Source organism: Panthera leo, chromosome B1, assembly GCF_018350215.1.
Source record: "Panthera leo isolate Ple1 chromosome B1, P.leo_Ple1_pat1.1, whole genome shotgun sequence".
Lineage (NCBI taxonomy): Eukaryota > Metazoa > Chordata > Mammalia > Carnivora > Felidae > Panthera > Panthera leo.
Genome location: NC_056682.1, coordinates 41,028,675 through 41,046,504, shown reverse-complemented (window position 1 = coordinate 41,046,504; position 17,830 = coordinate 41,028,675). Strand labels below are relative to the sequence as shown.

The 17,830-nt window shown below is 48.8% G+C and overlaps 1 protein-coding gene across 2 annotated transcripts in view; it reads right to left on the bottom strand.

Annotated features, from left to right (window-relative positions):
* Window positions 1–17,830, bottom strand: part of ANK1 (ankyrin 1) — a 218,031-nt gene that overhangs the window by 88,037 nt on the left and 112,164 nt on the right. For both annotated transcript variants that reach the window (XM_042934750.1, XM_042934751.1), the window contains exon 2: window positions 10,733–10,834. In XM_042934750.1, coding sequence (XP_042790684.1) covers window positions 10,733–10,834 — 102 coding nt within the window. The remainder of the gene's footprint in view (window positions 1–10,732; window positions 10,835–17,830) is intronic.

The window sequence follows — 17,830 nt, the reverse complement described above, 5'->3', positions numbered from 1 at the left end:
AAAGTATTTAAAATTTCAGAAAGAAAAGCAGGAGATAGGGGGGAGTAGTGGTAGAAAAAAAGGCTGTGGGAGGAGGGACCAGCGCAGTGGGAACTCTGGGCTCTGGCCATGGTGGGAGGAGGGTGGCGGGTGCATTAGAAGCTGAGCGCACACACCCTCCTGTTTCTAAAGAACCCGAGAGGTGCAAGTTTTACCGGAGGTCTGAGATTACTCCAAGATGGAAGTCCCAGAGTGCTGCCAAACCATGGCAACCCCACATGGGAACCAGCTGATGGGGAAGCCTCTTCCGGAGGGCAGGCATCACCTCTGGCAGGGCCACCCCACCTGATGCCTCTGTCTAACCCAGATATTGAATGGCTCCCAAGAGACTGCTTGGTGGGAAAGGTCTGCTAAAAATATAGGATCCTGGAATGTAATCAATCAGAAGCCAAAGAGGGCTGAAGCAACTGCCATAAGCCTGGTAGAAAATCACTCCCATGTCCTTTGTCAACCTGTCCTTGTCCCGGGACAGGGAAGATAGACTAGGAGTAGAAACTGAGGGCTGGTGCACACTCAGAAAGAGGTGGCACAGATGGAAAGGAACAAGACTGGCTCTGAGCACTTTCCCCTCCTCTGCTTCATTACAGCCTAGATTTAGCTCTCCTCCCAGGTAGCTGTGATCCAGTGAAATAGGTATTCATGAGGAAGGAAAACACTTGAATGGTTTTCATTATCTTAAAAAACATGGAAAGAAAAAGAAAAGAAAGAAACCCACACTACTCAGAGCCTTGCAAGGAGATGAGTCAACCCGGATCACCTTCTCTCTACTCCCGGGACACAAGGCGAACAGCCCCCGCGCTGAGCAGCCCTGTGGCTCCGCAGCAGATCCGCTGCAGGGGCTGAAGGCCCTCTGGGAGCCTGGAGGAGGAAGCGTGAGCTCAAGTTAATGAGAGAAAGGGACTCTGTAATTCGGCTCAGTAGCTAAGAATATCTACTGTGGACTAGAAAGAATTTCTATGCCAGAGACCTTGGCATTCCTTTAAAAAGTTAAAAAGAGCCAGACTTTCCAAAGAAGGGCAGTCGGGGGGGGGGGGGGGGGAGGCAGGTGGGAAGGTCAGAGGACAGAGCACTGAAGAAGGAGTTGAAGCCCTAAACTGTCCTCCTGATGTGTCACCTCACTTCTCAGGCCTCAGTATACATATTTTCAAAATGGTAGAATTGCTCTGATGCCCTGGCTTCCTCTTAACTCGCAATTCTGCAGTAAAACAATGTAACAGCTCTCAGAAAACAGTTAAGATATGCATGTAGGGAGATGCACAGAGAAAGGAATGACAGGATTCACACCTAATTGTTCACAGTGATTGGGGGGGAGGTGGGGAAATGGGGGGGAGCCTCACAGAAGGCTTTACATATTTCTGTATAGCATAAATTTTGAAACAGCTACCCTGAACTCATTGTATTGCTAAATTAAAAATCACACCACAACGAAAATCAGGGATACGAGTTGTCAAAAACAACATAAACATTTATAGTAAAAAGTTCATAATCAAAGGAGAATAATCCCAGGCAAATTCACATGCATAGTCTATTCCAATGAGAAAGAACTGGGATTGTATTTAGCATTTCCTGTAATAACCAGAGAGGCAAATCCTCCTTCGAGGCCCAGATCAAATGTCATTTTTCTCTGTGACTTACCCTGTCCCTTTCTCTTTGCCACACCATGCCCTGTTTCCAACCCTTCAGAAGTGAATTGTTCAATAAGCCATGTTCCCAAGGCACTGGACAATAATCTATCAAAGCCCTCATCCCATGGAATTGCCTTTATCTGCTCTTGTGTCTGTGTCTCTCAAAGTGGGACATTCTGAGGTCTGATGTTTCCCTGCCTTTGGATCACAGGTCCCAGCATGGGGCCTTGGCCATTGCGTGTGCTCCGTAGGGTTTGTGGAATCGAACGCCCCTTCATGCAACCTGACACACACACAGAGCTGTCATTTTTCTCTCAGTTTCTCAAGACTAAGAATATCGCAACTGTTTTTCACGTCATAAATCTACGGCAATCAAAGCCTAAAGTGGAGCTTGGGGGTGTACTTTCCTTAAAATACGTTCTAGATCATTCTTAATGATGCCATTCACCTTTTTCCTAGTCTCTAGGATCCCAGAGATATACCTGTTAATGTCACTGGTCGGGTTAACTCTTCCTTAACTAAAGGGAAACTAAAAATGAAACCAGCACAAGGAAGGTCTCCCCAGAGGAGTAACCAGCCCTGCTGAACGGCTCAGCTCCACATGGGGAGCGCAAGGGCAGATACCGGGGCTGGGAGCTGGGAGACCCTGGCCCTAGTCCAGGAAGACTCTCCACCTCTTTGTCTCTCTGCCCACCCCACAAGGGAGAAGTGAGGTCATGGGTTGGAAAGGGCTAAGGAAAGCAAAGACACAGCAGAGCTGGGATCTGGGATTATTAAACACTGTAGGTCACTCTGACTCATGACAGATAATCAACTGACTTTAAAACTACAAATTAGTCATTAGAATTACCCAGACGCACATCAAATAGTTTCTTTCTGCTGAGATGCAAAGGGAATTTATCTGTTTAAATTAACTCAGAGAGTGGGGTTTTCAAGTCCTGTCTTTCACGAATGCCTTTTCTAGAAGGAATAGGGGAATCAGGTTACTTCTCTTGCTCAACCACATACTGCGGAACACCACTTCCCCATGTGAGGGCTGTGATCATATATTCTCTTCCTTTCTTCATTGCTATTCCAGAGCCGCAACCTAGCGGCAAGTTTTAAGAGGCTGGATATTCCCATACCATCATATGGGAAGGCTCTCTGTGTGAACTGGGGGTGATTACTCGTAGCATTAGGGGGACTGTGGAGTTGAATGCAAGAAAAAGATGACAGAGAAAAGTAACAGACTCTGTATCTACACTGATCTAGATGTAACCCCCTTGGCCTGATCGACCACCACCCTCACCTTCTTTCATTTCATTTACCCCAACATCACCAATCTCCCTGCTGCCCTGTGCCCCCCACCGCTCCTGCCTCTGCCTGGCTGTTCCTTCACACTGCAACTGCCTGTTACACTTCTCTACCTGGCAAACTCCTACTCTTTCTTCGAAGCCTTTCTTTCACTCATTGGTCTTAAGTTTATTTATTTATTTTGAGAAAAAGTGAGAAAGTACAAGTGGGGAAGGGGCAGAGAGAGAGGGAGAGGGAGTCCCAAGCAGGCTCTGCACAGTCAGTGCACAGCCTGACTCGGGGCTTGATCTCACAAACCTGTGAGATCATGGCCTGAGACGAAATCAAGAGTTGGACACAACCGACTGAGCTACCCAGGCGCCCCAACTCATTGGCATTTTAGTCTCTGCCCCAGACCAGAGGCAACAATGACAGCAGTCACAGGGACTCACTCACCTTTGAGAAGCCAGCACCTGGCATGTTAGAGAAGCTCAATAAAGGTTTGCTCAGTGCATGAATAACAATGAAAACATCCTGTGCTTGTTCTGGCTGGCACCTAGGACCCTGAATTCATAACCTTCTATTTACAAGCTAGACTTCTTTACCTGCCTCTGAGTTCTTCGACAGAAGGGGATGAATGAATTTAGTCTCCAGCAAGGAACTTGGCTCATTGTAAGTGCTCAATACATGTTTGTGGAATCAATGAAGTTGCAGAGAAACTTCAGGTTGTCTTCTTACCACCAACTCACCGAATCGAAACTCATAAAGCCCAGAAGATGTTCCAGGTAACCTCTGGACCCCAGTTTTCTGAGTTACAAAATGAGAGCTGAATGCCATGACCTCCTTCTAGCTCTAAGGCCCTTTAATTTAGAAAGGTAATAATCACCACGATCACCAGAGTCCAACAAATCCTGATCAAAAGACTTGGCATGTGGCTACTGTAGAAACGATCACTCTGTAGCAGAAACTATTGGTATAGGTGCTCCATTTATTTGAAACGCCTAAAACCCTTTACCTTCATGATAAACCAGTACCCGGCAGCGATGGGACATCGCTTTGTACATGTGGAAGGTACATGTGGAAATTCAGAGAACACCAATGGAACTAGCATGGTTTCACATGCTTTTGTTGGCTGTGTTTGGGAACTAGAACTTGTTTATGTTTTCGTGATCATTCAGACGGTCTTGCTTCTGATCCTTCAGCAAATATCGCCACATACTTAACTGTTGAGGCTGGTGCCAGCATCTGAACCATCATCGTGCAAGAGAGTCATTATCCCTAAGAACGACTATTTCACAATGCTCTTAAAAGTGACAGCAGTCAGATGGGCTAAGTGTCAAATATATAGGTTGAATCATTGCTGGATACAGCACATTTAACATCTACTGGCTGTATTTATAGAACACATACTATACTCCAGGCAGAATCTTGATAAGGAGCACCAAGTAAATCAAAGTCCTCTCCCCTCGAGTACCTACATTTTAGTGGAGAAAACAGGGAAAAGTGAAGAGACATGTAGATGCACAGTAAGTCTGGTGCTACTAAGTACCACAGGGATAAATGAAACAGGTCAAGGGGACAGAGGCTGTCTCTAATGCTCCCGGAAACTTCTCTTCGCTGCCTTATGCCAGTGCTGTGGACAACAAGGCTTCTCTTTTGGGTGTGAAACTTTCTCCTGTGGTCTCAAGTAACTTTCTCTCCTATCAGGAAGGCCAACAGAGCAGTGTTTGTTAGAGTTATAAGAACAGAAGAGAAAACAAACAGTGAGGCTTTTTGCCTATGGAATTACAGCTTGTGGTTCCCAGTGGTACATCTATGTTCACCCAACAATTCTAGGAATTCAGGAGAACACAGACTCTGACTCGCTCTCCTCTTGTTTTCTTTTTATTTGGCTAACTGGTAAATATGTAAAGTCAATTAGTTCATTCCAGAAAATATGTTTTGTAATTTCTATGGCCTCTATAATAAAATGTTGTTTTTTTTTTTTTTAATTTTTTTTTCAACGTTTTTTATTTTTATTTTTGGGACAGAGAGAGACAGAGCATGAACGGGGGGAGGGGCAGAGAGAGAGGGAGACACAGAATCGGAAACAGGCTCCAGGCTCCGAGCCATCAGCCCAGAGCCTGACGCGGGGCTCGAACTCACGGACCGCGAGATCGTGACCTGGCTGAAGTCGGACGCTTAACCGACTGCGCCACCCAGGCGCCCCTATAATAAAATGTTTTGACTTGCTGTAAGTAATAATTCTGGAAATTGGACATATGAAACTGACATTGGCACGTGATCCTAGGCTGAGCAGGTGGGCCCTGGCTCTTACAGGCCCCTGTGCTGATGCGTTGAGACCACAAACCAGGGCAACCACACTCCACAAGGCTAGGGAGGCAAGTCCTCTGGCTTCAACACCTCCCCTGTCTTTCCCTTATTCCAAGCCACCATGTGGATTCACCTGGTCCATTGCATGGGACTCCCGGCCAGCCTCCCTGCTTTGGTCTCTGTGCCTCAAGTCTATTCTCCACCCAGGAGCCAGGGTGATCATTTAAAAACCTAAACTGGATTGAGGGTCTCTCGTGTAATAGCTTCCAATGGCTTCCCATCATCTTTGGAGGAAAATCCAAGTCCTCACGATGGCCTCAAGCCCTTCAAGATTCAGTCTTTGCTATTCCCCAGACACCAAGCTTACTCTTGCCCCCAGGGCCTTTGTACCTCTCTGCCCCTCTTCCAGGATTGCTCTTCCCAGAAACCACGTGACTCTTTCCTCCTTTTAAATCTCTCAAAAATCATCTCCTCAGCGAGGCCTTCCTTAACGACCCCATCTAAAACAGGCACCTTTACTTTTCTCCTCCATGGTACCTCTCATTAGCAGACATTCTACATTTGTTCATTTTCTTGCTTAGTGACTCTTTTTAACCAGCATATAAATGTCACAGGAGCACAGACTTTGTCTAGTTTGTCTATCGTGTTCAAGTGCCTAGAATAGCACCTGGAACAAAGTAGGTGTTTAACAAACACACATGGAATAACCCCCACAAAGACTCTGGTGGGATTATATTCAACATGTCTCCTGTCCCTGTTTACATCAGCCAACGCCAGAATTTGACTTCCTCGAAGGCTGAATGACTTCCAAATATCTATCTTTGGGTTGGATCTCTTATCTGAGCTCCAGGCTTAAATATCCAATTGCTTACTATATATCTTCACTCAGATTCCTTAAAGACTCCTCAGCGGGATCTCCGCACAGCCCTGACCTTGTGTCCTCGCCCTATTTCCATGCACTGAGGCCACGCTAGTGTTCCTGGTCTCCGTGAGCGGGGCCGCCCTTCAGCCCCTGCACAAGGCAGACATCTGAGGGTCATTCTCCAAGTTTCCTTCCCTGCTTTCGCCCACACCATTCACTGCCCAGGCCTGCTCATTTTGTTCCGTCTCCGCAGCCCTGACCCTTATCGCAGCTACTCACATTTCTCTCCCAGAAGGGTGTGACAGTCTCATGACCGGCCTCCCCACTCCATCCCTGGGCCCTTCCATCTGTCTTCTGTACAGTAGCCAGTGTAATCCTTCAAAGCACACCTCTGATCACGTCACCCCTGTGCTTGAATCTGTGGCTCGCTTCCCTCTGCTCTTGGGATAAATATCAGAATCCTTAACATGGCTTCTGTAAGCAGGGTGGACATTCTCCTGGGACGTGCAGAAACAGCTGTCCGGGTTGTTAAAAAGCTGAAATACCTCCATCCCTCTCAACTGGCTGAAATACCTCCACTAGCCATTGTCTCAAGCTCTTAAGTACCTCCCACCACTGCTGCTCTGGCCACTCTGTCCCTTCCCCCAGATTCTTCTCCTCAATCAGCAACTATAGCATGGCACAGCAGGCTAACACACACACACACACACACACACACACACACACACACACTGCTCCGGCCCTGGGACCCGCTGTCCCAGTTGTTGGCTATTATGATTATTGCCCCTGCCTATAAGGTCCACCACAATCCCAACGTCACCTCTCCAGCCTCATCTGGACCCTCCTGCCTCTGCGCTGCAGCCACTCTGGCCTTCCTTAAACTTTCCACGTTTTTTCCTGCCTCAGGGACTTTGCACAGGCTGTTCTCTCCAGAGGAGCACTACGATCCTTCACATCATTAACTTCTACTCATCCCTTAGCTCAACTTTCTCTTCCTCATGGTAGTCTTCTCTGACTTCCAACTTTAGGTCTAGTCTCATATATTCTCAAAAAAATCCTATTCCTCCACAGTTCTGAACACACCTGTCTATTTATGTGATTGTTTGATTAATAGCTCTCGCTACCAGTAGACTACAGTTCAGAGAAAATGAGGACTAGGGCTTTTTTTTTTTTTTTTGTACTATTAAATCTCTAAAGCCTGGCACTCCTGTACACATGTAGAGAGGTACAGGAAGACACTGGCCACATGGGTCTAAATGCTTGGATAAGTGAAAGAATCAGTCCTTCATCTCAAGATACTGGTGTGTGTGTGCACACATGAGTGCCCTTACGTGTGAATTTGTTCTTTTCTAGAAATATAATGATGATGATGATACAAATTAGGAGATGTAATCCATGCATTAAGGAAACTGCCCTGAATACTCAGATGTCTCTTACATAAGCCAGTTCCTCTTTTTACACTACTTAGCGTAATTACTTCCTATTATGGCGAGCAGCACTTCTTTCCACAAAACATACTGTTTGAAAGTGTGTTACTTATGTAAGAATTAGCATTGGATGAATTACTGCTATCACAGTCCACCGGCTCAAAAGATTCAAGCAAAAGCATATCCTCAAGCCATGACCCCAGGACAAGAGCCTGTTTCTATCATCTCAAAACAATGAATGCATGTTTCGAGGAGAAGAATGCTCTAGTCCCATCACGATGCTGTCCCTGTGCACAATATAAAGCAACAGCACTGTCCCCATAGCTGTACTAATGTGTTTAATGAGGGTGGCAGTTCGGCCACTATTATCCTTCCCCCGCTCCCTGTCCTTTACTCAGGAGCACAGGCTGAACTGCCTGCTAAAGCCAGAACGAGGCTGGCAGCACAGGCACTTCCCAGAGACCACTGTCTGCACCTCCTGCCTCTGCGGCAGCCACACAGCAGGAGACAAAGACCTACTGGGTCCAGGATGTGGGCAGCGAGGAAAGGAGCCCTGGGGACAAGCCAGCCAAGAGGGGCTTTGCAGGACCACGAATCCTCCCCTTTTCTCCTCTCTGACATTCACTTCCATGCCTGCAGCTGGTTCCTCTTTGAAACAGGGAGGCTGGGCACAGCCAGGACTGCAGACACCAGTCTGAGACTAGACCTTCTCTTCAGTCCTCACAGGGCTAAGCGCTACCTGTCACTGGCACTGAGCCCATCTGAAATAGTGTCCGTAAAGTGCAATAATGCCTCAGGGCCGGCTGCTCTCCGAGCCCAAGATGAACCCAGGAGGCACTCTGAGAAGAGACAGCAGGGGCACAGGCCAGTTACACCCAGGGCCTCACCAGCAGGAGACCAATCAGGACAAAGCCATTTCCTGGGTGTCATCAAAATCTTCCAATTTCACACCGAAAATGAGCCCTGGCTCAAGGCTGATGAGCATCCAGTTGTCCCCATTTCTGCTAGCTAGATTCCTCTGAGAGCTGGCATCTTAACCCTTGGAAGGTCTCTGAAGGTTTGGTGCTCCTCAGGCAGGACTGCACTGCGGAGAAACCCTCCTCTGTGTTTCTGCTGCTGCAGCCAGAACAGAGAAAGCCTCAGAACTTTCCAGGTGGGGAGAGAGAGCAATCCCCTCGGCCATGGGAGGGGAGGGGAGGGGCTGGGACAACACAGCTACAGCTGTTTCCAGGGTGCGGTGTTGAAACAGGGGCCTCCTCTCCTGAGCCACTCTGATCCCAGGATGTGCTCCCTGCCCCCACACTTTTGTACCTACATCCTCTTCCCTTGAAAGAAATGGGTTCGCAGTTTCAGTCTGTTTTCCAAAGGCCAAGACTGGGCTCTGTGTGTTTGGTTAGTCACCGCCGATGTCCTCAGTGTGTGCCAGTACACTCTGGTGGAGGGATGGGAGAAAAGGGGGAGGGCTTGCTGCCCCTCCCCCATCCACAGACTCAAGTCCAGGGCACATGCTCCTCTCCCCTCTGAAGTTCACTGCCATGGGCTTCATATCACACCCACTGTTTTGTTTGTTTGCTTATTTATTTTGAGATAGAGAGAGAACTAGCGGGGAAAGGGTGGGGGACAGAGGATCCGAAGTGGGGTCTGTGCTGACAGCAGAGAGCCCAATGTGGGGCTTGAACTCATGAACAGTGAGGTCATGACCTGAACCAAAGTCGGCCACTCATCCGATCGAGCCACCCAGGCGCCCCATATCACACCTATTTTTACTTCCCATCACACACCACCTGCTGCATCCCCTCCGATCTTGTGGCTAATGAATTTATACCACAGAAAGCCAACTGAATCCAAATGGGGTCTTGCCCTGAGAGAAAGAGCAAGGGGTACATGGCATTTTAAGCAGGGTGGAGGGGACAGGGAAGAGAGGCTGAGAAGGCAGGGGGAGAGGGGCATGTTGCCTGGGAAAGTTAACCTGCCTCCCGGGAATTGGCCCTGCTGGCCTGTAAAAGCCATCTAGCCCCCTACAACACGATGAGCCTCGAAGACGCTAACCAAACGAGCCAGTCATGAAAGGAGAAATACCGCATGATGCCACTTCCATGGGGGACCTAGAGCAGTCAAATTCACAGAGACAGAAGGTAGATTCATGGCTGTGAGGGTCTGGGGGAGGCAGGGATGGGAAGCTACTGTTTAACAGATACAGAGTTTCTGTTCTGCAAGATGAAGAGAGTTCTGGGGATGGATGGTGGTCATGGTTGTACCACAAGGTGAACGCACTCAGTTCCACTGAACTGTACATTTAAAAATGGTTAAGATGGTCAATTCTATGTTATGTGTATTTCACCACAATTAAAAACAATTTAATGGTTAAAATGGTAGTATATATATATATATATATATATATATATATATATATATATATAACTGATATATTTATTCTACATCAGAAACTGAATTAGCACACGTACCCCAACAACTTAATTGGCTGGCCAAACCAGACAAACCACACCAAAGTCATCCAATCCACACTCCCGAGCTGTACCCCTGTTCTCTTTCTAGACCATACTTTCTTCTCTGTTCAGTCAATTCCTAAATATTTGGCCCAAAACCTGATTTTTGGCCCTCCAATCTGTCCTGAACACATTAAGTTTCCATACTACCCCGTCCTGAAACTGAACCCATCGCATAGCACTGGGAACCTCCAGAGAATCCATTCAAGCCACGTTGGCTCTCAGCCTGAGCCAGACTCGCTTTTATCAACACCTGACAGAGCAAGGGAGGCGTCATCACTATTTCCTTCTAAGCTCAGCGAGAACCCACAAAGGCCGCTAGTGGACAAAGGAGATTGAATGTCACCACTGATACAACATCCTTCAAAGGCCCTTCCTCCTGCCCCTTTTCAAAGGCCATATATTCTAAGACCACAGCAGGGACCAAGGCAACTTCTGAGGGAAGAGGCAGCAGGGGATGGAGGCTGGGCCCGGCCCACACTGTTCAGGCATCAGGTCCTTCTCTGCAGGGCCCTGGACTGCATCTGGGATGTGAACACCAAGGTCAGGGCCTTCAGCAGGCGAAGCCCTTGGGGAATTTTATGGCCACTGGGAAAAGGTTAATAGAGGCAGATTAAAGCTGTCAGAAAATGGCATCAGACAAGAGCCTCTCTCCAGAGACCACGTGCTTGCCCCCATCCCAGTTACCTGGTTACAGGTGTTAATGTCTACGCCATTCCGCAGGTGATCCAAAGCTTTGTCCAAGTTACCCGATCTTGCTGCTCTCAGAAAGCTGGTAGCCGCATCGGCCTGTGAGGAAAAACAGCCGGCTGTGAGCGTGCTCTGTGGTAACAACCTGAAGATCCCATTCAAGCCCAGGGCTGCGAGAAAGGGCCAAGGTCACTGCACCCTCCTGTTACGGCACCCTGGTGCCCACCATGGCACCCAGCTGTAAGATGGGCCTAGAGTCCCTGTCTGGAATGCTCTCAGATCTGGAACGTGAGGCTGCCTTCGAGGCGACCGTCCCTTCTCTTTGGTATCCTTACAAGCAAGCACTCCTGGCTAGGACCTAGGACAGACCAGTCTTTGAGAGAGACCCGGTTCCAACATCGAAGGCTCAGCACTGCCTGTGTCAGTGTTCCCAAGGGCTCCTCGTCCTCACAGAGGAACCTGTATCACATAGCGCCTGACCCCAGGGAGCCACAGATGCTGGCATCACAGGAACCCAACACATGCATTTCGGCACTCTTCTGTGGTTTTGGTTAAGTATACAGCACATAGCACTTACTTACTATGCACTAAGAACCACTCCCAGCACTTCACACTTAATATATGTTTACATACCCACATCGACATGCATTTAATCATCATTTTTGAAAACCCCAAGAAGTAACGGGTATTGTGGTCCCCATTTTACAGACGAGGAACCGAGGCACAGAGAGCAGAAGTGACTTGGGCCAAGTCACACGACAGGTAAGAAGCACAGCCCGGCTCTGAAATCTATGAGCTCGACCTCCTTTTCTGCTGTCAACTTAACGTGGGCTTTAGCTGTCAGGTGTCTCTCTCAGGAGCTCTCCTGCGTGAGAGTACAGCAGTTCCCCGCCATAGCCGTCGCCCGGCCACCTACCCCACACACATCAAGACCCCGCCACCAGAACATTTGCTTGTGTTAAAGATGAATGACAGCCAGAGAGCATGAGAGGTGAGGACAATCAAATAAAGTCAGCGAGTGCAGACAAATGCAGAGCAAGAGCTCTGTCGGGGTGAGGGGCTGGCTCAGAGCAAGAGCCCAACAGCCTCTCTCATACCTTTGCTGTGAAGCTGAAAGGAAATAATATGGATTATTATAGATTATTATAATTATCCCATCAGCACAAGTGCTGAGCTCTGTGCTTGGCACACGGTGCACACTCAGGTCGAGTTTATTGTGTAAGTATTGTCACATGACAGGCCATCCATGAAGCATGTGGTGCCAGTCCTCCAGAAGACCCACCCATACCTCATGGTTTCCTCTCCATTTGGGGATACTCTGTCTCCTTCCTTCATGCTCCCTCCTCAGAGCACATGCTGTAGTGGATTGAACGGTGGCCCCAACAGATATGTCTGTGCCCTAATCCCTGGAACCTGGCAATGTCACCTTATTTGGAAAAAGAGGCTATGAAGATGCAATGAAGTTATGGGTCTTGAGATAAGACTGTTCTAGATTACCTAGGTTGGCCCTAAATCTACTGACAAGTATCCTTCTAAAAGATACAAGAGGAGACGCACACGCCCACAAGAAAACTTGACGGAAAGACTGAAGCAGATGTCAGAATGGTGTGGCCACAAACCAAGGAAGCCACCAACGGGCAGAAGCTGGAAGAGGCAATTTCCCCCGAAAGTTTCCAGAATGAGGATGGCCTTGTGTCAGCTTGACTTCAGACTTCTCGCTTCCAGAGAAGAAATACCTGTCTCAAGCCAGCAAGTCTATGGTGATTTGTTACAGCAGCCACAGCGCACTGATACACACACTACTGAAGCTCACCCTAAATACGATCTCACACAATATTCTACAATGAAACCTTGATCCTCTCCCCAAATCAGGGCTCTATGTCTTAGCCAATTAAACAGTTCACCCATGGCAGAAAAGACTCTCCACCCTTACAGACACTACCTTCACCATACGTCTGGTCCTCCACCCTGGGGGACTGTCCCTGTCCCTCCCATCTTGCCTCCTCAGGCCTCCAGGACTTGCTTCCTTTCTCTGACCCTCAGCCAACCCCACTCCACCCCTGCCTCGCCATTTCCTGCCAATCCTCCCACATTCCAGGACCCCACATGCCCCCACCCTACTCCCTTATATAAGCTCAAACCCAAGTTCTGTGTTCACCTACTCACAACATACACACACTTGGATTTCACAGTCCCCCAACATAGCCAGCAGAAGAGCCCCTTGCTCTTCTCTCCTCTGTCTTCCCATGGCATTCCCAGGCCGTCAGCTTCCAGGCCCACACCCAGATTATTCGTGGGACCCTGAAGCCCTTTGACACTCTCGTTTGCTAATTCCAATTCAGGTCCAAATCAGCTCCTATCTCCTCTAAGATGCTGTCCTTGGATACTCAATATTTACCATCTTTAAATCTAGAAATAGAAGCTTGATTTAAAAAAAAAAATTATTTATTTTTGAGAGAGAGAGAGAGAGAGAGAGACGGGGGATGGGGGCAGTGGTGGGCAGAGGATCTGAGGCGGGCTCTGTGCTGACAGCAGATAGCCCGATGTGGGGCTCAAACTCACAAACTGAGATCGTGATGTGAGCTGAGGTCAGACATTTAACCAACTGGGCCACCCAAGTGCCGCAGGAGTTTGGTTTTTTATTTTAAAAATGTATTTTAAATATATCTTTCTCTGTCTCCCCAGCCAAATTTTTTGCTTCTTGGGGACAGGGACCAAATCTTATACCTCTTTGGAAATCCTTCAAAGCATGGTCTACTAGGCCAAGATCTCCCTTGGCCTAAAACACAAGGCACCTAATGTCCCCAGGGTTCCTCGGCTAGGCATCTGTGGTAGGGGAAATATTTCAGAAGTGAGGATCGTTCTGTTGGTTCCCCATAAGCTGGATTCACAGAGAAATCAGACTCAAGGTTTAATAGCTCAGAGAGAAGTCTACTTGTGCCTGCTGAATCAGAAAGTCTGTCTGGATTCAACTATTAGGAAAAATACTAAATTACTCCCTAAGAATGAGAATGTTTGAGAGACACGTCTCCCACCTAGCCCACCTCCCCAAACTATCTTCTGCAGCAGAATAACAGGACTTTGGATGAAAACCTGAGCATGATGGGTAAGAGAAATGCAATATCACTAATGACACTGTTTGTTCAGAGTACTGACTCTGGGAAGTGAGGCAGAATATTTATTACAGACAGAGAAGCAGATAAATAGAGGGGAAGGGAAGCCCAATCCAGACGAGGCTGAGGAAGGTGAAGTAGTTTGTATAGCTTGTGTGACATAATAATGAAATTATAGCATTAACACCAGTCATTGAGCTGGCGTCTTATCAACAGGGTATCTTTCCATCCTTATCACAACCGGTGAGGTATGTATAATTATCATCCCCATTTAAGAGTTAATGAAGCTGAGGTTTGGAAAGGTTAATAACTTGCCCAAGTTCTGCAATTAACTGTCGGGGATTCAGCCCAGGACTCCCTGATGAAAGCCCACACCCTTCCACTGCCCTTGATCCCGAGATGCACTCTCAGCAATCTCAAGCCTGAGGGGTGTCCAGGCAGCCCTGACAGATTGTAGGGGCTGGAAGGAACCACATGCCTTGACCAATCAAACAGTTAATCCATGGCAGGGGAAGGGTCCCAGGCAGGCCCCAGCTCTAACCCTGAAGGCTGTGTTAAGGCCAAAACAGGCCTCTAGGATGGGATCATCTAGTCCCACTCCTTCCTTTTGGGGATAATAAAACCAAAGGTGAGAATAAAGTGACTGGCTAAAGTCACCTATACAGTTAGAGGTGAAGTTCAATTGCTAAGGCCTTTTCATTTTCTGTTTGGTCTTCTCTGGCATAGAGTAGTCAGGACATTAGCAGGATCCTCAGGGTATCTTACAGGTGAATTATAGATAATGGTGTCACTCCCTCTGTGTATCACTCAGTTTAATTGTACAATATATTTGCTGAGGTCCTATTTCAAGTCCAGGATTCTGCTAGGGCAAAGAGAAATAGAATAAAAAATAAGAATATAGGTCCCTGCCCTCATGATTTGAAAAACAAATGACAGAGTTATAAAGGGGTCATTCATGCATGCACGCACGTACTCACTAATTCATTCCACTAGCATTCAGTGAACACTTCCCAGGTGCCAGAGAACATTTAACCTATAGAGCAAATGACCCTGGGTTGGAATATGAGGCCCATTCTCACCATTTTGTTCTTCTGAGCCCATGCTGCTCATCCATCTAATTCAATTACCTCCAATTCAATGACCTGTCCCAGGTGCAATTTCCTGGTGCATCCAGGAACAGTGTGTGTAATCCAATAGGGCAGAAAAGAGAGTCAAATGAATCCAACATGATCCATTTAGAATGTTTACCAGTGTAAATACTAACCAGGAAAATAATGATGGCGATAATGACCAAATACTAACCAGACTGTCTCTGAGCTCTGATAAATTGGAGCACAATTCCTGGCTCTCCCCAAGTCCCACCTGTCCCTGGGATGTGGGGCAGCCTCGGAGAGACCTCTCTGTTCGAGGGAACTAGATAAAGGACCTAGCAGAAGCTGTTCACCGTGTTCCAGAAAACCAGTCCACAAGGGCCCTGAACCCAGCATCACCACCGAGGAACTCTGGGCACCCCGCTAAACCTGCCTGCTTGTGTCTTCGCCCCTTCCTCATCTTGAGTTTCATTTCAAGCTAATTTCACCTGTGAGAAAATTGCTCATGCCTGCATTGAGGGCAGGAAGGGGTTTTTGTTGTGCCCTCAGCCCACATCCATGCTGGTTAATCCATGTGATGTCCCTGAACTTCCTTTCATAACAAAGTAAGTTTACCTTTCTAAAGGCCTTACTACATTTTAGACACTTTACATAAACTAATTCATTTGCTCCTCCCAATAATCCCATGAGGCAGGTATACTTATTGTCTCCTTTGCACAGGTGAGGTGATTGAGTCACAGAGAAGTTAAGTAACTTATCCAGAGTCACACAGCTAATACATGGCTTGGCCAGGAGCTGAATCCAAGTAGCCACACTCTAAGGTCTTTCTCTTCACTCCTGTGCTATACTGCCTCTTGGGCCAATCATTTTTAGTGCTCATAATGTTCCTCTCAAGTTCAGCTTTGGAGGAGAGAAGCTTCCACCTGCACTCAGAGCCCACTTTGGCCCTCACTTCAGAGGAAGTAATGGAGGGGAAAGGAAAGGACTCAAGTTCTCATCAAGGGCTGCTCGGAAAAGGGAGGTGAACCCTTGGTTACCTGAGACACCCAGACTATTATTAAACTTGCACTTCCTGAGTGGGGTGATACGAATATAGCAATAGATAAGTAGCCGAGGGGGCTCCAGTGTCCTGGGAGGGAGAGGCCGGAAGCACACTGCTAAATGTCAGCATGCCTGTAACACATGAGCAGTGAGGGCTTCAAAAACACCAGAGGCCAAGCAAAGTAGAGTTTCAGGTTAAGTAAGAGAGTCCCAGGGCCTCTTTATACCTTCCCTGGGGCTGGAGATGGCCCAAGGTTCCCCAAAACAAATCATGAATTACTTTCTCAAGGCCTTTTAAGTGCAATGTTCATGTCTAAAAAGATGAATGGAAACTGAGCTACTATCAGTAAACATTGATAAGATAATATAGATAACGGATCGTTCCCCAGGGATTTTGTTTGAGCAAAATGCAGTTTCTTTAACAAGGCCACTGTCAGGACTCCTGGGAACAGATTCTAGATTCTTTCCTGGGGTTGCTGCAGCACATCCAGAAGACTAAGGGAGGCCAAGTTCCAGATGCAGAGCTGTCTGCTCGTATTCAGGGATTGCCCTCCACATCTGACAGTTCTTTCTTACTCAGCACCTGGCTAGTCCTAGGCCCCTGTTAGGCCTCTCAGGAAGAAAACGCAGCACCAGCCAGTGTGCACACCTGTGTGGCCCCTGCCTTTATCCCACTGACTACAGAGCATCAGATGTAAACCCTGGGCCTGACTAGGAGCATCAGAAGTGAACCCTGGACCACAGTGCGTGTTTTCATTAAGTTTTTCATTTTTCTTTCCAAAAAGTTGTGCTGGTAAAGGCTCACAAACTGTCTCCAGGAGCCCCAGTCAGATAGACTGCCATTGGCAAAGATAGAATGAACATATTAAAGGTGTCATTAAGGAAATAAAATATGCAAGCAGGGGCTCCTGGTTCCCTTATAATCTCCCAACACAACTGCCAGGCCTTGGGAAGAACCCTGCCCATTCCTGGGCACTTCCTAAGGCCGACCTTACAGCCTGGGTGATGCAGTGATGTGTGAGCAGCCAGAGTGGACCCTGATGTTGGGAAGACCTCGCGTGAGCCCCACTCTGCCACTTGATGCTATGCCTCACACAAGTTCCCAGACCTCAATTTCCCCATTGCCAAAACAAGGATGTTACACAGCCGCCCGGGAGGCCGGAGGATGACAGGGTACAGGGAAAGCAGGGGCTCCCCAGCACACAACATTGCTCTCATCCCCATTCATTTCCCGCTGGCTCTGGACCTCCGGGCACTAGTGTTTCTAAGGTTGAGGGGTCAGATGTGTGGAGGGCGATGGGGCCGCTTCTCCGGCTGAGGCCAGGGCCGTGGCATCCCCGCGGGTGCGGGTGGGTCCCCGCGAGGGGCAGCGAGGCGCCCCCCGCAGCAGAACCCGCTGGGCAGGACTGTCCTCCGGGGCGAGGGGACACGGCCTCGGCGAGGGCCCCGCGCGCCCCGGTCTCCTCCCCGCGCTCCCGCGTGCGCCGCCTCGCCCCGGCCGGCCACAGGTCGGGGCCGCCTCCCGCCACTGGCCCCTGCGCGGCGGTAGCCTCCAGGCCAAAGGAATTTTCCTCTGGATCCTGCTAGAAGCCTCGGCGCCCGGCTGGCGTGAGGCAGCAGAAGGGCCACCGGGGCGCGTCCCCGCACCCGCCCGAAAGTTGGCGCCCGCCGAGCCGGGCAGGACCCGCAGCCGGCGGCCAGGGGCGCTGCGGCCCGGACCCCGCACGGCGGCCGCCCAACGCGCGCCGAGCTCCCCGCCCGAGCGGCCGCGAGCAGGCCGTCCACTCACCGCAGAGTCTGGACCGGACCTGCCCTGTCTCGCTGCCATCGTCCGGCGCCCGCGCTGAAAT